The sequence below is a fragment of the Mus caroli genome, chromosome 13 (genome assembly GCF_900094665.2).
Source record: "Mus caroli chromosome 13, CAROLI_EIJ_v1.1, whole genome shotgun sequence".
NCBI lineage: Eukaryota > Metazoa > Chordata > Mammalia > Rodentia > Muridae > Mus > Mus caroli.
This window is the reverse complement of record NC_034582.1, coordinates 38,676,534-38,699,568: the sequence shown is the minus strand read 5'-3', so window position 1 is coordinate 38,699,568 and position 23,035 is coordinate 38,676,534. Positions and strand designations below refer to the sequence as shown.

General features: G+C 39.3%; 1 protein-coding gene and 1 non-coding gene across 2 annotated transcripts in view; both read left to right on the top strand.

Moving 5' to 3' along the window:
* Positions 1–23,035, top strand: part of Ranbp9 (RAN binding protein 9) — an 80,523-nt gene that overhangs the window by 48,939 nt on the left and 8,549 nt on the right. The window contains exons 5-12 of the mRNA XM_021179981.2: positions 3,097–3,119; positions 8,336–8,520; positions 10,970–11,082; positions 12,431–12,539; positions 13,460–13,650; positions 16,359–16,503; positions 18,697–18,818; positions 20,247–20,398. Coding sequence (XP_021035640.1) covers positions 3,097–3,119; positions 8,336–8,520; positions 10,970–11,082; positions 12,431–12,539; positions 13,460–13,650; positions 16,359–16,503; positions 18,697–18,818; positions 20,247–20,398 — 1,040 coding nt within the window. The remainder of the gene's footprint in view (positions 1–3,096; positions 3,120–8,335; positions 8,521–10,969; positions 11,083–12,430; positions 12,540–13,459; positions 13,651–16,358; positions 16,504–18,696; positions 18,819–20,246; positions 20,399–23,035) is intronic.
* Positions 7,701–7,808, top strand: LOC115029186. Its single transcript, XR_003834740.1, has one exon. It is a non-coding gene; the product is annotated as a U6 spliceosomal RNA (small nuclear RNA).

Genomic DNA, 23,035 nt, shown 5'->3' with positions numbered 1-23,035 from the left:
ACTTAAAAGTTGTTACAGATCTGGAAAAAAAAAAACAAAACAAGTTATTCTCATCCATGTATCACTTAATGACCCCGTGCAGACTATATGCAAAGTAGTTAACTGACACTAGTTTTGTACCAGCTGCTTTTAAACTGTTTAAGATCATAAACTTAAGGGAAATCTGCTTTTGGTTTTGACAGCTCAAAAATGCAAAACAAGACATTTTTAGAAAACCACGATTAGCCTTTTTAACACTAATTTTTTAAACTTTTCAGAGAAGAAATTTTATTTTGGGAGATGGGAAGATCACAGGTGATGTGATTTTTTTCCTATTAGATTTTCACAAACATTTAAATCAAACCCTTTCATTGAATAAGAAAGCCATTTTAAAAGGTAAGATGCTTAAGAAAAGGGTACCTAATGATGGAATTATGTTCTAGTTTTCTGTAAATTTGAAATGTTTGATGGTATTCATAAATTCATAAATTTTGAGCACATAGGAAATATAATAATGGTTAGTCAGAGCCCTGCAGTCAGTCTTGACTGGGTTTGACTCAAGAGGCTTCTTTGCCATGTGACCTTAGGCAGCTTACTGAACATTTCTCAGTTTATAAAAACAGAATGCCTGTCATGGCTGCCACAGTAAGCTCATTAGAGAAAACTGAAGTGATACCCGAGCAGTTACAGATGCTAGGTACCTCTGTCTGGGTGCCAGGGCTGAAGAGGTGACCTGGTTAAAAGAAGTCATCCCTGTGAACAGAGCGTCCCTAAGAGAGGCCACTGACCACCGAAGCTGCAGTAGAACACAGCCCCATCCATTCATTGCTTTACATCAGTTACAGGTTTTCTGTGGCTGCTTTCCTGGGCCAGTGGCAGAGTTGAATAGTGGTGACAGAGACACTATTACTACCTAGAAAGTACTACCTAGTTGACCGCTTACCGGACTGTCTGGACTCTAGAATCTGGAAGATAAAATGTTACTCAGTCCCTAGCCATTCCTATTCCCAAGGGCATTTGTAGAGGGATATTTCTACAATAAGACTGGCAGAGCTGTGTTTCTGTCTGAAGCCAGGTTTTCAAAATTGAACATGTACTTACTATATAAAGAAAAATGGAGAGGTTTTTATTTGGAAAAACAAGAGAACTTAAGTAACAAGATTTTTTTTTAACTTTTTTTTTTTTTAAATCAGACATCATTTGTTACTTAAAGATAACATTTCAGAAAGCTTTCTCAGCAGGTCAGGAAGGAGCTTGAGAAGTGAAATGTCTGTAGTTCTCCCAGCTTCCTCTCTAGGCACCTGTCTGTGGCCCTGGACTGTGTAGGTGCCCACACTTATTTGCCCACAGCCAAAAGTGCCGATCTCTGGAGCTAATCTGGAACTTTTATTAACATTCTTGATAAAGAGCAAAAACTTTAGTAACTACTGACAAAGAATTTTTAGTAAAACAATGTACATTTAGAGGCCTATAAGCACATATCTTGGAGAAAAATAATTAGGCTACATTAAAATGTTTTTAAAATGATATCATGATTTGTTAAGATGTCCTCTCACTTTTCTGTATTGTTTAATTTCCTGGTGATTTTGGAGTAAGTTTTTATCTTTGGCCCCTATCCACTGAGTGAGGCTGTAGTGAGGATGTTTTGTATGGAGTGACAGAAGCAGTGCGCCGAGCTGAGCCTTCCTTTGACAGATGCACAGAGCAAGCTTTACCAGTCACAAGCATTTTTACATACAAAAATAAATCACAAGTTAAATATCTCTTATCTGAAATGCATAGGACCAGAAACATGGAAGATTTTGGATTGTAAGATATTTGTGTGTATATATCTGTCGGGAGATATATACTACAGGATGGAACCCACGTGTGAGCGGAAAATATCACTCGAGTTTCCTATGTGCCTGACACATACAACCTAACAGTCATTTAGGCCCTGGTTTTAGTCTGCCTGCATTTTGAACATGACCTATCACATGTGTTGTGGTAGAACTTGGCCCTAATGGCACCGTTAGTTTTAGAGTTTGGATTTTCAGCTTAGAATTGTTCATCCTATAATATTTATATTCATCGTGCCTTTTTACTTTATTACTATAATAAATAGAGTCAGCTTCAGGTGAGACTGGTTTTCTCTTGGCACTGCATAGTACTAGATGCTCTCACACTTTGGATGCTTGTTAGAACAAGGGAGTGCCTGTATGCTTCCAATGTGTACAGAGGCAGTTTCATCAGCCCTTACTTGAGATGTTACTTTTTAAAAACAGTATAGTGAGATGCTGTAGAAATACTTAGCCTCTTTTGTTGTATTCTTTTTAGTTAAGACTACCAGTATACTTATGCCATTACTGGTGTTCCAGTTCTTTGGCACATGGTTATGTTGAAATTCCTGTTGAGATATTCAGGAGCACTCGCCGTCCTTCAAGAAAGAATAGATTGGTTGTGTTGTGTTTTGAGACAGGGTCTCAGCATGTAGCCTAGACTGGCCTCATATAGAGGTCCTTGTAACTCAGTTTCCTGAGTGCATCCTGTCAAGAAACTGTGTTTTGTTTTGTTGTTTTAGAAATAAGTACAATGCTTTCTTGTGTTCACCTTTTTTTTTTTTTTTTTTTACTAGAAAATGTTTGTTCCTTTTACGTAAAGTAGTTTTTATTTATTTTTGATTTCTGGAGACAGAGTCTCCCCAAGCTCAGATTGAATTAGCTGTGTTGCCAAGGATGACTTGAGCTTGCTTCTTTCTTTTGAGTGCTGGGATTGCAGGCATGCACTGCTTTTATAAAAGCTAAATCTAGACCAGCATTTAGTACTGAGGTGGATAATACAATTTTTGGGTGAAATTATCAAATCTGACACTGTTGCAGTCAGTGTTCTCATACAGCACTGAAGGCTTATCTAAGATCACTTTAAAACTCTCGAGTTAATGCCCGTATCCCAGAAATAAAGTGTGTGTGACCAGTAGGACTGATGATCTCTGTAGGACAGCAGTCACACAAAGTTAGGCTTTTCTTTTACCTCTTCTTCCTTTCCTGTTGTCCCCCATTGCTTTAGTTAGATATTTAGGTTTTTGATATTACCCGCCTTCGAAAAAAGCCAACTAATACCTTTCTTTTTTCTTTTTAGGTATTGCTTTCACCGACTTACCGGTAAGACCTAATTTTTTGAAAGATCTTATTTATTTTTAACTAAAAGAAGTTCAAGAAACTAGAAATAGACATGTGGAGCAGCCTCCCTCATTCTAAGTGCATGAGCTGCCATCAGACAGAGGCCCCTTCTCCAGGCCTTGGGAGCTTCAGAAAAATGCTCCAAAGGCATTGCATCCTGCTGCACAGCTCAAGTGGGATTACCTAAAACACCCAGAAAGCTTTGCATGTGGATTGGACCTGTGGCTTCCCGTGCAATAAGCATTCCTTTCCACTGAGCTACCCCCCCCCCCCGGGCCCCAAACACTCTTTTGATACTATGTGCTCCTTTAAAACGTGGTTCCTGGTTATGCTTGAGCTTTTCAGCTAGGATTGTACACTTATAACTGCATTCACCTGAGGTGTGCTGGGGACCTGTCATCATCAGCTCCTGTGCTTTTGTGTCAGTTAGCAGCCAGCAAAGATTTCTGCAGTTAGGTTTTGAGATTAGTGTCTACGGTAAGGAAATTTACAGACTGAGCACACGAAAAATAGTGACTTGTTATATTTTGAAGTTTATGTACTTTGGAGAGAAAGAGCTGTAGAAGTTGTGTGCTTTGCTCAAAGTGGACCGGGAGCTGAGACTTTGACAGCGTAGGTCAGTGGCTATGCAGGACAAGAGTATTTAAGAGGAGAGGAAAGTGGTCAGACAGAGTCTAAGACCAGGTTTGGGGGCTAAAGAGATGGCTTATCAATTAAGAACATATATTGTTCTTCCAGAGAACCAGAGGTCAGTTCTCAGAGCCCATGTCAGGCAGCTCATAACTACCTGTAACTCTAGCTTCAGGGCATCTGACATCCTTTTCTGGCCTCTGTAATCTTGTATTCATACACATAAGTAAACCTTTTTAAAAAAAGAAAGCGGACTTGACTTAGGTCGGTAGGCCTGCGGACCCTTTGAGAGAGTCGATGGTGGAGGTGGGGCTGCTTGGTGATAAGCAGAGCAGCTTTCTTTGCTTATTGCTTTGTGTCTGAGGATCAGACCTCAGACTCTTGCACGTGGTTGGCAAAAGCTTAGCACTGAGCTACACCCCAGCACTTGGTCTTTTAATCTTAAGGTGGGAGCTCTCCTTGTTGCCCCATCTGCCCCTAAACTCCTTCTTAAGCAATTGCTCAGGCATCCTTCTGCCATAACCTTCCTGGTAGACACCACAACAACATCTGTTGGAACATTTTGGGGGGCAGGATGATTCTTAGTTTGGTAGAAGAGTCAAATATGGTCACATACACAGTTGGGTTTACAAACTGGAATTAAAGAGAATCATCCATGGTAAAGTTAAGTGTTCAAGTTTTAAGTGCACGTGGACAACTGCAGGTGTGTGTTGACACAGAAGAGAAGTAGACAGATTTCTAGGGCATGGTAAGTTTAGGAGAAAATAAGAAACTATCAAAAAGCCGGGTGTGGTGGTGCACGCCTTTGATCCCAGCACTTGGGAGGCAGAGGCAGGAGGATTTCTGAATTCCAGGACAGCCAGGGCTACACAGAGAAAGCCTGTCTCGAAAAAGAAAAACAAAAAAACAAAAAGAAATTGAGAAGTAATTAGTGAGGTAAGAAAGAATACCTGGCTGGAAGCCCGCTGCAGATACAATCCAGGGAGAGGCTGTATTACTGTCCAGTCACTCGGATAAAGATAAGTGATAGCACTACCAAAAATGGCTTACGGAAGAACTTGTTTTGGCTTCTGGTTCCAAGGGATAGGAGTCTTATCATGGCAGAGAAGCTTGGCAGCAGGCCAAGGAAATAAAGCTTTGTGGTGGTGACAGACAGGGTAGTGTCCATCTCGAGAGCGCATGCGCGCACGCACACACACACCCCCACCCCCACACCCACCCTGAGGCCAAAGTAAGAAAACATTAGGAGTCTTTCTCTGTTGCCCTCACTGAACCTGAAGCTTGCTGTTTTATGGTGGGAATCCACTGTCTCTGCCCCAACATTGAGATTACATGCACATATAACCATGCCCAGCTTTTACACGGGTCCTGGAGACATAAACTCAGTTTCTCCTGCTTTCACAGCAAACTCTTATCCACTGCGCCTACCCTGCAGGTAAATTCTGCAGGTAAGATGATGGCATCCTTAACTATTGGGGGATCTTTCATAAAAACACTTGTAACTGTTACAGGGTTTTGTTGCTGGGCATTTTGCTGTTGATGCCCTGAGCATGTTAACACGTCACCGGGTGGCCGTGCTGTAGTAGTTCTCTTTCCTCTTGGTTGGTCAGCGTAGCAGGGATCATTCAGCAAAGGCATACCTGGTTTTCAGCAATGTGTGACTTGTGTCTGCGTGTGTGATTTCTGTCCCTCTTTGGTGATGTGTGGTAGCCTCCCCTAGCCCCATGTAGAGTGAGACAGTGGCAACTTTGTGTCACTGAACAAGTTAAACTTGGTGGTAGTTCTTATAGGTTTCCTTTGATGGCCTGGGTCTCCAGGGCTCTAAAGTCTTCTGGGACTTCCGCACGCTGTATTTCACTTTTCTACGGCAAGAATAAAGGAAACTCTAATCTTTCTCTTACAGGGATTGCTTAGAAAATATCTCTATGTCCCTTGTCTGTGCTTTCTTTAGAGTTATTTGGAGCATTGAATCCTGGGGGAGTATATTTGCAAAAAGTCTTGTCCTTGGCTGTATTGTACTATTCTTCGGTCATAGCATCTTTACACCGTTCTGACAACCTTACATCGTTTTGTTGTTTGTTTGAGACCCAGCTTGGCTGGAACCTATGATGACCCTTTCCCAGCCTCCTGGGATAGCTTTCTACTAGACCTTATATTTTTAAAAAATATTTTCCCTTGTTTGAGAAATATCTTTTAAAACACCAATTCAGTTTGAAATTGGGTACATATATATTCCTTTTATTATTATCATTAGCTGTTCTCCTTTAAGTTTTTTAAATTTTAGGTATAGTCATGTTTTACCTGCATATATATCTGCATACTACATGCATGTTTGGTGCTAGCAGAGGCTGTAGTAGGATTCCCTGGAACTGGAGTTATAGACAGTTGTGAATTGTCATGTGGGTGCTGGGAACTGAACCTGGGCCCTCTGCAGAAGCAGCAAAGGCTTTTAGCTGCATCACCCTCTCTAGCCCCTGCTCATTTAGAGCAGTGCTACTTTCCAAGGCGACAAGCTGACTTGAACGTGGTTGCCACAGATACGCTATTTGCTTTTGTTTTTTGTTGTTATTGTTGTTTTGCTGTTTTCAGAAGAAATATTTATAATAGAATAAAACTTAAATTGTTAAATATTCATTTGAACGTGTACGTTAGGAATAAAATGTTTAAGACGAGGTTTCTCTTTGTGTAGCCTTGGCTGTTGTAGAACTCTTCCTGTAGGAGCAGGCTGGCCTGGAATTCACAGAGATCTGCCTGCTGGAATTAAAATTGTTTGCCACTAAGGCCTGGTGGGGATGATAAATTTTTTAAAAAGGAATTTCCTATCTATATTCTAAATGTATATAAATGCATGGTAAACCACTCCTCCTTAAGCTTATAGTTTTTGTCCTGAAATTACAGAATTGTCTTGCCCCTTTGTTGATGCCTTTGGTTCCTTATATTTTTGTTTTTAAAGTATTTAATAATTAATTCTGTGATGGATTTCGATGAAAAGTTTGTCATGCTAGAAGAATTTTCTTCTTTTACACGATGCCATTAACAAGCTGTGTGCTTTTGGATTGTCTCAGGTCTCATGTTTTCTAAATGTTGAAATGAGAAGACTGTCCTGAGTGTCTTACCTGCTTTGGGCTTACATTTTTAATGTGTTAATTCTGCTGATTATGAAGAGTTAAAGCTAGGCATGATGGACCACACCTATAATCTTAACACTTGGGAGGCTGAGTTCAAGGCTACCTGAGACTTGTCACAATAAAGTAGAAAATACATAACCATAATCTCCCCACCACAAAGAATCAATACTTTGTCTTCTCACATATCTTATATTAATGATCTAATAAAATTTTGTGTTCATTTTGACATATTACTTTGTTTCTGATTTATGTTGCTTGTTGAAGTTATTTTTAAATATTTTGTAGTCTGCTACAAAATATATTTACCTTGTTTTGTAGTGAAGATACTTGTGATAACTACAAATAAAAGCAAAGAAACAAGGCTCACGTCCAGACACTAAAGTGGGAGGGTTGGAGTCCCGGGATGAAGATGAGACTTGCTCTAGTGTTGGCAGCCTGTGTGCTGAGTTTGCTTGTTGGAAGTAGAGCAACCCTGGGCAAGTTATTTAAAACTTCTGGTTCTCAGTTTGTGCATCTGTGTAATGGCAGCAAGTACCTCACAGTGATTCTAAGGAGTGAAATTGGCATTTAGAGAATACTAGTACATGATCTCTTTAAATGTAACAGTCAGTAACAACAAAAAGAATGGATCTGGCATTTTGTCTGTGTGTATTTGAAGATAACTTCTTTTTATATTTGATGAGTTTTTTTCACTCTAATAACTTAGGGTATATTTGAATGCATTTCAGTTTGAATATTCAGATTTGTCTCTTCCTTTGAAATTACACTTTTGAGGTTTTAGTTTTGCATTGAAAGTCCCCAAAGTGTGCTCACTTTAGCAGCACATACACTAAAATTGGAATGATACAGAGAAGATTAGCATGGCTCCTGTGCAAGGAGGACCTGCAAATTTCGTGAAGTGTTCCATCTTGGCGTTGGGGGGGAGGGGGAGTGAATCCTTATAGTGACACTGTGTCTTGCTTAAAGCAAGTTTTTATAACTGTCTTTGTAAAGTCAGCCCTTACAAATAGTCTGGTCATGATTGTAATGAATTGTAAGTGGTACTTTCTGTGAGCCAGCTATAGTGTACATTTTTCAGATATGTAGTTTATATAAAGGCTGAGTTAATTTTAAAGCTTAATAACTGTTATATGATATTCTGAAGACATGGGTTAGATTTCCATGCATTAGAAATGCAAGGCCACAAGGGTTGTGTGGCAGGGCCCTAGAGTCACCCATGTGGGTATCCTAGTTTATATTTTTTTGATAGTTACAGTGAAGGAAAGAACACTTTTCCATCCAGCATATAATGTATTTTGTTTTAGTTGTCCTCTGCTCATATTTAGATTGAGGTTTTAAAATATTCATTATATAATTTATGCTTCTATACTTGCAATGCAAAGGCAATGAAGTTTTTAGTGTACAATAACTAGATACTTAAGGAAATATGTTGTCTTACAGCCAAATTTGTATCCTACTGTGGGGCTTCAGACACCAGGAGAAGTGGTTGATGCCAACTTTGGGCAGCATCCTTTTGTGTTTGATATAGAAGACTACATGCGAGAATGGAGAACCAAAATACAGGCCCAGATAGACCGCTTTCCTATCGGGGATCGAGAAGGAGAATGGCAGACCATGATCCAAAAGTAAGAGCGAGGAATTTTAAATGTACAGATTCAAACACTGAATGTTTATAGGCAAACTATTCTTTTTGTCTTCAAAGATGTATCTCCAGAAGTCTAGTTTAAATCCTAACCATTTGTGTGTACTAGTGATTATATTTTAATCTCAAAAGGTAATCCACCAATTGGAGTAAAATAGCATTGATTTAAGCACCCTCCGAATGTGTCTGTCTGATTTAACTGTCTGATTTAAAGAGACACTTGACCATAAAAGTAGCGTAATTCAGTTTTTTACCTTTACTAAGATGACTCAGTGAAGTCTGTAGGTTATGCAGTCAAATTTCTAAAAATGTTGACAAAAGAGATAAGTTTAGAGGGTGACCTAGGTCGTATGTTATGGTGGGTTCTGTGACCTTCGTCAGCAGTGGTTCAGATGCATACGGAGGAGACGGGATGGTTGTCTGATGCCCCCTCTCCTCTCAATGCGGACAAGTATGAGGGTACAGCCAGAGTGGGCACGCAGGATGGTCCAGCGCTGAGGAGTGTGGGTTGCTGGTCTCTGTAAGAGTGTTAGCAGGGTGGCTCTAATGATTGGAGTGAACCCCTTCTTTACTTTGTATTTATCATTTCATTTCAGGGAAACTAATTGTTCCTATCCAGGAATCTACCCATAGGTCTCTACCCAAAAGACTTCAAAATTTAAATTAAAATTTAAAAACTTGGGTAGGGAAGCTATCCCACCAAGATGGCAGAAAGATGGCTTGCTGCCAAGCTTTTGCTCCCAAGTTCTGTTCCTGGGAACCACATACTAAAAGGAGAAACAAGCCCCTACAGGTCCTCTGATCTCCACATGTGTGCTATCGTGTGTGTATGCATACTCACAATAAACAAATAAGTAACTGTAATCTTAGAAATAAAAAAGCCTTAGTAACTATTTTTAATGCTATTTCTTATATAAGTTACCATTAGACACTTAGGATAAGGTAAAGGAAATGAAGACCAAGGAGCAATGACTGTGGAGTTAGCCCAAGTGCAGCATATATACTTTGAATTCATTAATAATAATGGAGGATGGCCAGCAGCAGAGAAGAAAGTAAGTGTTAAAATCTGTTAGGAGGAAGAGCTTTGTAGTGGCTTTATATGTTTTATTTCATAGAATTTTGTAAGGAGCAGCAGCAAAATTGAATTCCTGTGACACTCAACTTTTTTAGACTATACATCTGTCAAAAGTCTAGAGACAGTGCCTAGATAGCACTGGCATTAAGTGACAGTTGTTAAAGACTGATGTAGATTGCATATATACAAAAGTTAAATACCATTAAATTAAACCATTCTGATTGTATAATCTAGGCCAGTAAAATAGCCAACATCTTCAAATATATCATCAGTATGCCATGGTCGTGAAAGTATATTTATAATTGCTTTAAAGGTTCTTTGATTTAAATTTTTTTCTTTTATTCTTTTTGTTGGATATTTTCTTTATTTACCTTACAAATGTTATCCCCTTATCTGCCCCCCAAACCCCTTATCCCATCCTCCCTCCCCTTGCTTCTATGGGGGTGTTCCTCCATCCACCGACCCCCACCTCCCTGCCCTCAGTTCCCCTACACTGGGGCATCTATTGAGCCTTCATAGGACCAAGGACCTCTCCTCCCATTGATGCATGACAAGGCCATCCTCTGCAATATATGCGCCATGTTTGTTGATGGCTTACTTCCTGGGAGCTCTTGGGGGATGATTTAAAATGTTAAGAAAACCTTTTTGTGTATTGTTTAGGGAAGATAGTGATTGGAGGTACAAGTTTTTTATTAATATATTGGATTACCAGTTTTGCTAACTATATTTTAAAGGGGAGTTTGTTGTCTTAGAAATGTATCACTGTCTTTAAATCTTGCACAATTAATTTTCTGTCCAAAACGATCAAATTGATGCAAGACTGATTCCACATTGTTTAATTGTTCCTTGTGGACTCTGTTCTGACCAGTTCTCTCTCTGGGCTAACATTAGAGTCTCTTCCTCACACTTGTGAGATCTCATCTCATCTGCGGGATGAACACAGAATGCCGTTGGAACTGCAGAATACCAAGTACTAATCAGTTATCTCAAAACTAGGTGTTTTATTCTGAACTGACATCTTTTTTGGGATGTCTGTAATTAAGGTGAGACAGACATTTTGGTTAGTAGGAGTGAGTAATAGGAACATGGATAAAGAACCAGGGTAATAGGACCCAAGAATTAAATGTAAAAAAGACGATTTTAATGTCTTTCGTCTTATCTTAAATTATGTTTAGGACTATTCATAACTAGAGCAAAATGTTACTCTCAAGTTATTTTAAAATTGAAGATTGAAGAGCCTGGCTTCAAGGAAATAGATTGATTTTTGTAATACCAAGTTGTACTTTGTTAACAAAAATTGTAGTCTGAAGCATGTATTCTCCTGACTAAAAGATGTGTTTCTTCTTTTTGTTTTAAGAATGGTTTCATCTTATTTAGTCCACCATGGGTACTGTGCCACAGCAGAGGCCTTTGCCAGATCTACAGACCAGACTGTTCTAGAAGAATTAGCTTCCATTAAGAATAGACAAAGTAAGAACACTGTGGTACATAGCAAATACTTGTTTTTAAATCATACATTTGGTTGCTTTGACTTTTAGAAAACTTAATTTTTATTAAAAATTTCCCCAATATATTGTTTTAAAGTGGATGCCTCCAAATCTATCTGCACTGACTCTCTGAGGTGTTTGTTTTTGTTTGTGGCAGGGTTTTGTAGCCCAGGCTTGACCTCGAGCTGCTCATCCTCATGCCACACTCAGGACAGTTTTGTTTTAAAAGTTCACACTGGAGTTTTAAATGAAGAAATGCAGCTTAGAACTTTAAAAGTAAATGACTTTATTGTGTTTCCATTAAAAAAAAAAAATCACCCGACTTTCCAGAGCCTGATGCTCTGGTCTGGTGTCAGCACCCAGCAGGTGGAGGATGGGGCAGGAAAGCCGCCTTAAGCTTTCAGAGATGCAAAGTTTCCTTTTGTTGGTTTGGTACCAGTCTTGATGAGGTAGTGGAGATAGTATATGAAATAAGTTTTTTCTTTGAAAGAAATTTAAATATCTTCTAATTTGCTGCCTAAATTTAAGGCAGTATTGATCATAAGTATGTTACTGCTTAGGGCCTTGTGACTGGTACTGTTTTCATCAGGGCAAGGCAGACTGACAGCCGATGTAAGTCAGACATTCCAAAGTCAGTACTGCTGCCCGTGAGTGTAGATCCCACCTGATGGGCAGGGTGGAAAAACGGACCGGCAAACAGAAACAGTAGGCTGGGTGGACGGATCTTGTCCTAGGTGCGACGGCTAGGGTGAGCCCGGTGGCTAGGGTGAGAGCCCGGCGGCTAGGGTGAGCCCTGGCTAGGGTGAGCCCTGGCTAGGGTGAGAGCCCGGCGGCTAGGGTGAGCCCTGGCTAGGGTGAGCCCGGCGGCTAGGGTGAGCCAGGCGCTGGTCCTGTGCTCCGGGCAGGCTGCTCCCTCCCCCTGCCCTAGTGCCCTCCTTCAGCAGGGGAGGTGACTAACTCAGGGTTTTAGTCTAGTGAAGCTCCAGCCTATGCAAGGGCTGCGGCTCCAGGCCTGAGTCTGAAGAGCCAGTAAGAGTTTATGTCTTAAGTGTAGTCTTCTAAATCTTAGTGTTTGAAAATATAATACTGTACAATGCATGTTTTCCCTATAATATTTACATATTTTTATTTATGATATTTTAAAGTAGTCTCTGATTTACTGTGTTTATAATTTTTTTCTTGGAGTTTTTTAATCGAAACTTAAAAAGCTAGTAGACAAAGAGTTTGACAATAATTTTTTAGAGGTTTTCACTGTTACTTATTTTCTGGAGTGATTTACGGTTGTCTCTGCTTTTGTAGAGTTTAATATTTTTGCTTTTATTTCTGAATAGGAATTCAGAAGTTGGTGTTAGCAGGACGAATGGGAGAAGCCATTGAAACAACACAACAGTTATACCCAAGTTTACTTGAAAGAAATCCCAATCTCCTTTTCACATTAAAGTAAGTTTTAGTAAATGTTATTTTATATGCTGTACATCTGAAGTAATTAAAATTATCTTCATAACTTCTGGTTTTGATTTTTGGTCTCCCTTGCTTCAGTTATTTACATATAATAAGATAATATAGCACATTTAAATGATATTTTAAAGAACATGTGGAGCTAAGCATGTCCCCTGAGTAGCAGAGCAGAGGCTTAGCGTGTGTGAATAGAGAAGGTACTTTGTGTTAGGGTCTCTGTGCACATGATACTTGGATTGGCTTTTATTATTCCATCTTTCTTAAACTGTGAATGTCTTCAATTCTTTGATTATTTACCTAAAAGTAGAATCGCTGGTTCATTGCTGTGCTCAGCATTTTGAGAACCCCATGTACTGTTCTCTTTGCTGCACTCTGATTTCCTTCCTGCAGAGTAGAAGGGTTCCAATCTTTCCACATCATCATCAACACGTATTTTCTGCATTTTAGGTTTCTAATTTGACATTAAAATTTGACATTAAGAAAAAATCTTTGTTACTTAAAAGAATGCCTTTAATCAACCCACCATTCATAACACAGAGGCAGGTGAATCTCAGAAATTTCAAGGCTGGTCTGGTCTGCATATAACAAGTTTAAGGCCAGCCAGGTCCGAAAAGTAAGACCCCATATCAAAAAACAAAACGGAGGTTGGGATGCTACTCAGCTTAGGATTTCAGTCTTCTAAGCAGTACAAAGTCACCTGAGGTCCATTGTGGCTGAGAGCTTAGTGTGCTGCCTGGGCTGGGTCAGGAAGGGCTGTGTGGGAGAGGGCAAGGCTGTACAGGTGTATGTGTGCTAAATCTTGCTCACTTAACTCACCTGATATGATACCAAGTAAAACACTGATTTTCAGTTTTCATATGATGTAATGATTATGCCTAAGTAAACTTACTTTTTTCTTTCAGAGTACGTCAGTTTATAGAAATGGTGAATGGTACAGACAGTGAAGTGCGGTGTTTGGGAGGCCGAAGTCCAAAATCTCAAGACAGTTATCCCGTCAGTCCTCGGCCCTTTAGTAGTCCAAGCATGAGCCCCAGTCATGGAATGAGTATCCACAGCTTAGCGCCAGGCAAAAGCAGCACTGCACATTTTTCTGGTGAGACGACATCTTTTAAATTTTTACACTCCTTTTATCTAATTTTGAATTAAACAGTTTTTTTTAATCTAAGCATTCTTGTACCTTTTTCCAGTTGGATGTGTAGTGTCATGTTTCATATGATAGAACATGGACAGGACACTAAGAATTCATGGGAAACTGAGACTGTTACTAGATGTCCCCAACTACATGTCATCATTCAAAATAAGTTGTCACTAACCACTGGCAATAGTGTGAACACAGTGAGGGATTTAATAAAGAGTGGGACTAACTGGGGTCTGCCTGTGCTGTCCCGCCCATGGCCAAGCCCAGCTGCACTCGTGTCTCTCCTGACTTGCTCCTAACGTTCTTTATAAGCTCATGTCCTCCCCTGTCCCCCGTTTGGCTTGTTACTACTCACTCTGGCCCCTGGTGTTCCCTGAATGACAGTTTCCTTTGCTGCCTCTCGTGCTGTCACTGCTACAGATCTTTCTCTAATCCTCAGTCTTCTCTTTTTGCATCTCTGCCTTTCCCAGCATGGACTCTTAGCTCTATGTATTTAACTTTATTTTTGTTGTTTGATTTTTCATTCTTAATTTTTTTTTAAGATTTAAATTTATTTATATAAGTACACTGTAGCTATCTTCAGATACACCAGAAGAGGGCATCAGATCCCATTACAGATGGTTGTGAGCCACCATGTGATTGGTGGGAATTGAACTCAGGACCTCTGGCAGCGCAGCCAGTGCTCTTAACCACTGAGCCATCTCTCTAGCCCCCTCATTCTTTATTCTTGAATTAATGGATTAAGCAAGTAGTGTTTCCCCAGGTACTGATTTAGAGATGTTAAGAAGTACCAGCAAGTTTACAGAGTTTGACCTCTCAAGCACAATTTTAATCCTTGTCTGTTATTCTTGCTACTGAAGCATTTTCTTTCAGAGGCTTTAATTTTATAGAGGAAATTAAAACTTAACAAATGTATTATAAACGCAAGAAGGTTTTAAATCAAAAGTCTCCTCAACACAGAAGTCCTAACATAAAACTTTTAGTTCTTTACAAAAAGACAGAACACTGCTCTTTGAAAAGAATATTACAGCAAAGGATCTATTAAGATAGATAATTTTATTAAAACTTGGTTCCTTAAGAAAGAAATTAGTCACTCTCTTTAATAATCTCTCAGCCCACTGTTGTCTAAAACCTTCAGATGCATAGAGTACAGGTCTCAACTACTGTATCAAAGTCAAAGGGACGTTTAAATTTCACATATTATACACCCACGGCAGACAGCTTGCAGTGCCCGAATGTACCACCTAAAGCATAAACCCTGCTTGACTTCACATGTGGGACTGCATGCTCTGCAGCACTTTATCCTAGGTCTCCTCATTAAACTCCAGGAAGCAATTTGAATATGGCCAGATAAAGCAGGATGTTAAAAGCTTGGGTTAGGAATCTAAAAACTGAAGACCTCTTTCATTGCATGCCTATCAGGACTACTAAAGAAAACAGTTTAATTTATGGCCTCCACAGAAAATACCATAATTTCAGAAATTATTAATGGTATCAAGATCTTGGCCAAAAAGCTTTTCTAGCCCTTTTGAATTCTTTATCCATTTAAGTCTACAGATCTAGTAAGTTTCCTTGGGTCCTTTTAAATTAAGAAGACAGACAGTTTGGACTTGTCCTTGTCCTCCAGTTGACGTTGTCTTGCCGGTGATTCTCAGTGATGAACTCCGACAAGATTGTCAGTAATATCCACTGATTCAGTGTAAGGACTCTGCTCATCTCCAGAGCCTTACACATACACTGTCACTGTTTAGGAAAAAAAAAAAAATCTTTCTTTTTGTTCTGTCTACTTTCTGCTCCTCCAGTTTCTTTGTTTTCATGATTATAACATGCCACATAATGACATTTCTGTCAGTGACAAACTATGTAAAGTAACCTCATGCATCTTGATGGAGCAGAAAAACATCACAAAATCACATGGTATTTTTATTGTAATATTTTCTATGTCAAAGTATGTAAATATATGTCATTGCGCTCTCGTTTCTTTCTTTAGAGAAAAAAATACATATTTTCATTTTAATATATGGGTACTTTGCCTGCATGTATGTATGCTTGTGTACCACATGTATACATGGTCAGGAGAGGCCAGAGAGGGTATTGGATCTCCTGGAACTGGGGTTATCAGATGGTTGTGAGGTACCATGTGGGTGGTGGAAATTGAGCCCAGGTCCTCTGCAAGAGCAGCTAGAGCTCTTAACTGCTGAGCCATCTCTCCAGTCCCATATTATGATTTCTTAGAGCATGTTGTATAGTATAGTAACATGCTGTCCAGGTTTATAGCCTAGGAGGCTTAGGCTATCCCACATTGCCTAGATAAGCTTGACCATCTAGGCATTTAAGAGTATTGACGCTGTTAGCATGTCAATGAAATTATTAACCCAGTTGTCATACTAGTCCTTGGTGTAAAAACTGAAGTGCCCTCATAACAGTGATTGTTCTCACTAACTGATACCGGTAATTCAACTCAGAAACTCAGAGGAAGTCATATTTTACAATGAACTTTTAATACATTATCAAGCTTAAAAAAAAAATTTAAATACCCCATTGGCTTTCCTACATTCTAAAATTGTTAAATATAAATCAAATATAAAAGTATTATTTACAACCTAATCAAATTGCTGTTCATTTCTAGGTTGTAACTTTTTTTTTTTCTGTTTTCTTCTCAGGTTTTGAAAGTTGTAGCAATGGTGTAATATCAAATAAAGCACACCAATCATATTGCCATAGTAAACACCAGTTATCCAGCTTGACTGTACCGGAGCTAAACAGTCTCAATGTATCAAGGTCACAGCAAGTTAATAACTTTACCAGGTAATAGAGTGACTTCCCTAATTTCTGTATCCCTAGGGATGGCCAGGACATTGATGCCATCTTTACTGATAATGTCTGAAGAACTTCTGTAGTCCACACTGCACTCTGCAGCTCTGGGCTCCCATCAAGTAAAACGATAGGGACTCTGTTTCCTACAGGCTTTTAAGTTCCTCGTGTGTAGAGCTCTGGTCTACAGAGTAAGTTCCAGGAGAGCCAAGGCTACCTAGAGAGACTCTGTCTCAGAAAACAAACAAACAGAAGATATATATGTTAATGAACATATCCTATGCCTTTACACTCTCAGATTTAACATTCCTGGATTTTTAAAACCCATGCAGTATAATCTCTGGAAAACAAGCATTTAAGAACAAATTTGTAAGTATTCAGTCTGCCCAGTGATGTAGCCTTTTCTATAACTAGAATCAGAAACACTGCATTTTCAAAAAGTGTTCTGAATTACTTATTGAAGGAGAACCAACTGTTAGCATGGAATCTCAGAACAAATAGTATTTTAAATTGAAAATGCAATTCTTAAAATTATATTTGAGAATTTGGAAAGACACTGAAGTTCCTAGGTTATCTATCACAAATGACAGAAACTTTAAAGGGGAAAAGGTACAGGATCTTGGGGCAGGGCACAAAGATGGAGACAGTAGGAGAAAGAACTGCTGTAGAGGGTGGGTACTCTTTCATAGTCAGTTGATCTCTTAGAATAAAAATAAAACAAATTCTGAATGGGAAGCCCAGATGTTAATTAGAACTTTATAGTTGGTATTTTGATTGCTGACAGAGTTCTGCCTTTGTCCTGTGGTAAGTTTTCTGCTGGTCTGTGACATTTTCTCTTAGATGCTGCCCTCTTGGCAGGAAGTTGCTCAGTAGACCAATTATTACCTGCATTCTTGCTTAGCCACAGGGTTGATGATACAACATCCTCCTTTGCAGTAAAGAAGGCAAGGCATTAAACTTAGCAAGTACTTTTAAAACTGCTAACCAGTAAGAAGTATGTACTTGAGTAATGACTTTTCTGCATCAGTATTGTAAAGTTGATTAAAGATGGCATTAGCTCTTTAAACCATTTTACAGATGTATAGCTGAATATCAGAGAGTAAATGCTGTTTCTTAAGGTCACTAATTAGGTAGTCAGTTGCAGAGCTGAAAGTTCTTACCAGGATTTCTGACTTAGGAACTAGTGCTTCTCTCCCCATTCTCTGAAGCGCTCTGCCCTTAAGACCCAGGTCCAGATGTCACCTCTTAGCGATGTCAGTCTGTTCTGTAGTCCTGAGTCCTTTGCCTCCTCCAGCCTGGTCTTTGTTTACCTTACAGATTTGTTGCCCAGGAAGGGGTGGGTAGAGGTAGGGAGGTGCTGGGTGTCGGTGCTGTGTACAGCCGCATTCAGCTGACAGTGAGTGGGTTATCTGTACTAGGATTTGCCTTTTGTTTTGTTATGATGCAGCATGAGCAAGCATGGGGCCTGTTCAAAAACATTTGACTACTGTTTAAAAATAAAAGTGGTTGAGCTGGGAGTGGTGGTACTTACCTGTGATTTCAACTATTTAGGAGGCGGAGGCAGGGGGATTGTAAATTCAAGGCCTGGGCAATATAGATCATGTGAAAATAAAAATGAACGTGAAGATTTAATCGTCCTTTAGCGTCACTAGCCAAAAGACAGCCTGGACAGTAGTAGTGCTGTGTAGATCTAAGAAGGTGGAAGCAGGTGAGACAGAGTACCTTGGATTTTGTTTGTTTTGTTTATTAGTTACTTTTGAAACAGCATAGTCTTAAATAGCAAGGACTGATAACAAAAGCAAGGTTTCACTAATGTAGATATGAAACAGTCTAGAAGCATACGGAAGCAGTGGAGAGGGTTGTCTCAGAAAGACTCAGGCACAACAAAAAAGTACAGATGTGAGTTTGAAAATAAGTATTATGCCAAAACATGACTTTTCCATAGTTATGTAAGTGACAAGAATAATTACACGTTTGCACGTGCCTCTGCTCCCTCATCTCCAGGAGTACAAATTTGTTAACGATCAGTCCTGTGTGGTTTGGTACATTTGAGATTTAACCTCATTTACCTCATTTGCAGATTGCTATTATCTTATGAAAATTAGTTTCTTACAGGCTACAAAGTTGTGTTGTAGTAACTTATCGTAAACTAATTTCTAAAATTAGGTTTGTTTTCTTCATTTTCAGTAATGATGTAGACATGGAAACAGATCACTACTCCAATGGAGTTGGAGAAACTTCATCCAATGGTTTCCTAAATGGTAGCTCTAAACATGACCACGAAATGGAAGATTGTGACACCGAAATGGGTCTGCAGTGATATTTCTTACATTTTAATAAAAAATGGTGGCTACAAGGTTATGTTTTTACTTGGACTGATTCACAGCTAAGCATAAGCCAGATTTCCAAATGAAACATCTCACAGAACACTTGTGAGCATGGGTTGCTGGACCGGGCAGCCTTTGGGCTCCGAGGCAGGAGCCAGTCTTCCTGGCTCAGCTGTCCTTTGTACTTGACTGCCTCAGGGTGAAGGCTGGAGATAGAAAGCGCTTTTACACTGATTCAGTGTAGTCAGTGAGTCTAAGTGGGTAGGAATTATGTGGTAACTTTCAACTAAGCTGATCTCTTAAATTCATTAAATGCAAATATATGGCATGTCTAGTGCTATCTGTGGATGTGACTTCTCTTTTTTTAAAACAACACCTTAATGATGCATTCGAATGCCTCCCTTTTCTTATCAAACAATGAAAATGATTGACTTATAAATTATTTGTTATAATTTGCTGCAGTGTTAGGTTTCTTCATATTTTGAGACTGAAAGGTAATCATTGAAGTTGTTTAAGGGACAGTCTGATCTTCCCTGTTGATGGAAGACTTCTGTATCTAGACATACTTATATATACTGGGTAGGGCAAGAGTTCTAGAGCCAGACTTACCTGGATTTGAAAACTGCAACTGCTACTTACTAGCTGCTTGACCTCAGACAGAACACTTAACTGCTCTGTGCCTCAGTTTTTTCATCTGTAAAATGGGTAAAATAAATCTTAGTCATTGAAGAGCAGGTGAATTCATCTCTGAAAAGCGAATTATATCAAGTACTTGTTAATGTTAGCCATTTTCTTTATTGTTATATGAATGCTGTTAATAATAGTGATTTTTATGAATACAGTGTGCCAGTTACTAAGTATTAGTCAACATATATAATATAAAATATTTCTAACGGTAAGATTTCCCTTAATAGTGTAATTGGTCTTTTTCATTAGTAAGATAAAATATCATCTGTTTTCTTTTGGGGTCTTAACTTCCACATTTTATTCTATTTGTGTTTGCTGTCTGTTGTCTGTTAAAGCCTGAGAGGGAATGACTTTGTGTCATCCCCCGTGCTGTTTCATGTAGAGCGTTACACTTCACTTTGCATGCAGACACTGAAAGGTTCTTTTGTCTCATGGCTGCACACGGAACACTGGATTCTAGTCTCTCTACAACGTTCTACATAAAACATCTTTGAATTTCTGTGTTTAGCAGCCAGGCATGGTGGTACATGCCTGTAACTCCGGCCCTTGGGAGGTTACTGACAAGACCTTGTCTTCAAAATGTTCATATATAGCTATATTTAGATGAAGTTCTAAATAGTAGTTACTAAAGTGTATACAATATGTTAAAAATAAAATGTGTAGTCTCACTTTTTACTGTTTTCTATGCACTAAGTAGTGAACTAGCTGCTGTTTTGCTTACAGAAGTTGACTGTAGTCAGTTAAGACGCCAGCTGTGTGGAGGAAGTCAGGCTGCCATAGAGAGGATGATACACTTTGGCCGAGAGCTACAAGCCATGAGTGAGCAGCTGAGGAGAGAATGTGGCAAGAACACAGCAAATAAGAAAATGCTGAAGGTAAGGGTGTGTCTGTCGCCTGCTTTCGGGGATAAATCCCTGGGGCTGGGAAGCTTATGTGGAGGTTTCGGTCTGTTCCCCCTTGCCAGCGTTGTTCCTGGATCTGTGGTAAGAAAGAGAGAACCTCAGTGCAGGGAACACAGCTGAGCAGGCTGACTAGGAGAGAGCACAGGGCTAAGTACAGACTAGAGCCTTTGCAGGCAAGCATCCAGGACCTTCCACTGACTTCAGTTCTGCCTGGGGACCTAGTCCCTCACACATGAGCTTTTGAGGGAATATTTCATATTCAAACCATACCATATGTTTTTCCTTGAGACTTATAAATGTGTCAGAGGTCCCAGATATAGTTTTGTTAAACATTGAGCAAAATGGTAGAAACTCTTGGGAATGTGTACCTGGGATTTCCCCCTCAGAACTGTGCCCATTTGTGAGTCAGAATTCCTGAATGGCATTAGGCAGTCATGATCTAGAACATTGGGTTCCACACACATACAGTCATAAGTGCCAACTGTACTGCATAGCAGTACCGTGTCCCCTGTGACTCCCTGTGCAGTGGCAGTGTGTTGCTGAAACCACAAACCTGAGGAGTATTTTTTACTAAACATTCAGGGTTGCAGCAGATCACATTGGTTTTATGGAGATCAGTGAAGGATTAGATCATCTTTCATGTTTAGAATGGTTAAAATGCATTTTGAAATCTCTTCTGGGTGTGTCTTTGGTGGACATATGATGAGGATAAAATTTCAATAAAAAGTTAACCATGGTTTTGTGTATTAGTTGAAGATGGGGTGCTTTGTTAAACTAGATTACATTTAATTCTATTGATTTTTGGGTGTTTAAAAGTTGAGTTGTTACAGATAAAACAACACAAACCAGAATTACAGAGACTCAAAGACTGTAGTCTATCTCAGTGAATGTTGGCATCGTTAGAACAGCAGCTCTGATGCTCTGGGGCTTCACATTATTTTTTACATTTTCACTATCAAATATAGTTTTACGTATTCATCTACCACCATAAAAAACAAAAAATTTATGAAAGAAGTAAAACTAGAAAAATAGCTTTATATCCTCTTTGATAACTCCTATTACCTGCAGTCATCCCCAAATCCTATTGATTCTGGCCCCTGATAGGGCAGAATATTATAAGCAAGAATACATGGAGGAAGAGGCTTTCACCCCGTGGCAGAGAAAAAGCAACGAGAAAGGAAGAAACTGGGATCATCTATAACCTTCAAAGACATGGTTTCAGGGACCTACTACTGCTGATCTAGCCTGTGACAAACATTTCACATCACAACACAGCACAGCCTAGAAAGCAAAGGGAAACACTTAATGGCCCTTGTGACTAATTAGAGATTACATGAAATGGCAGATAACAGCTTGTATTTGTTCTAAACCTGAACTGAGAATTAGTGGTCAGTAACTTGTGATAGTACCCAGTATCTTCCCCTCGGCAGAAAGCCAGCACTAGTAAAAATTACTTGCATAGGAGCCTCAGTTAAAGGCATTTTGTCTTTCAGTGTTAAGTACATCTCTTGAGTACATTCCAGTCTGCAGCACCAATACATATCCCTATGCAGCTCTTCGGAAGTACCTGTTGAGCAGTGTTAGGAAAGGAAGTTAATGTGTGGGCCATTGGTAAATTTCTAGGCATCTGAACAGTACTCTGCAAGATGTTGAGGGCTGCTCTAGGGCATTGGTTCTTAATATTTCTGAAGTTTGAATCCTTTAAAATTGTTGATAGAGGACAACAGTTCAGCTCAGTGGTCAAATGCTAACCTGAGCTGGAGGAGGCTCCAGATTTTACACAAGCTTGGACTCACACACACACAAAAGGGGGGGGGAGGGGGGGATAGTTTTCCAATGGTTTTTGCTTAAATGTGTTACATCTACTGATATATGGTACTAGAAGTTAAAACCACATTTCCAAAACTGGAAATACTCATTTTAAAATCTTTATGAAAATATACCCCCACTTAAATGAGAATTAGCATTATTTTTATTTGGGGGTATCTCTAATATAATAGGTGAGCTATAGTCTATTATACCTGCTTCTGCATGGCGTCCATAAATCAGACATTTGAGCAATGTAAGTGAAAAGGGCAGGGAAAAGGTGAGTGATTTTGAGCTTGACACCTCATTGAAAGTAGCCTAAACACTGTCTCTGGACCACACTATTGAAAATGTCTCATTTAAGTGATATTTGAGATATGAAATGAGCTCAAGAATTCTTAGGTTTTCTTACACTCAAGTCATCTGACTGTGTATACCCCCAAAACTCTTCGCTAACTGAACTGGATGAAGGGATGTGTGGTTATCTACTGTCTTTGAATACTTACGATTATATTCCCATAATCTCACTATGTCTTTGGTTTAACATGAAACTCAGAAAGTGTCATTAGGTGACCATATCTCAGAAGTCTTTCTTGATTATGCTGAATTAGGTGAAAAGTTCATCTTTGCCTAAAGACAGCTGCACTTGTAACTTCTTCCCTCCTCAAGATAAGCATCTTAACTAATCTGTAAGAAGGCTGCCAGCTATGAGGAAAACAGAAATGCAGATGAGGTTCTGAAATTATTCCTTGTTATTCTTTATTTGGGGTTATATTTGATTATGAGTTGATTTTTTTTTTTTTT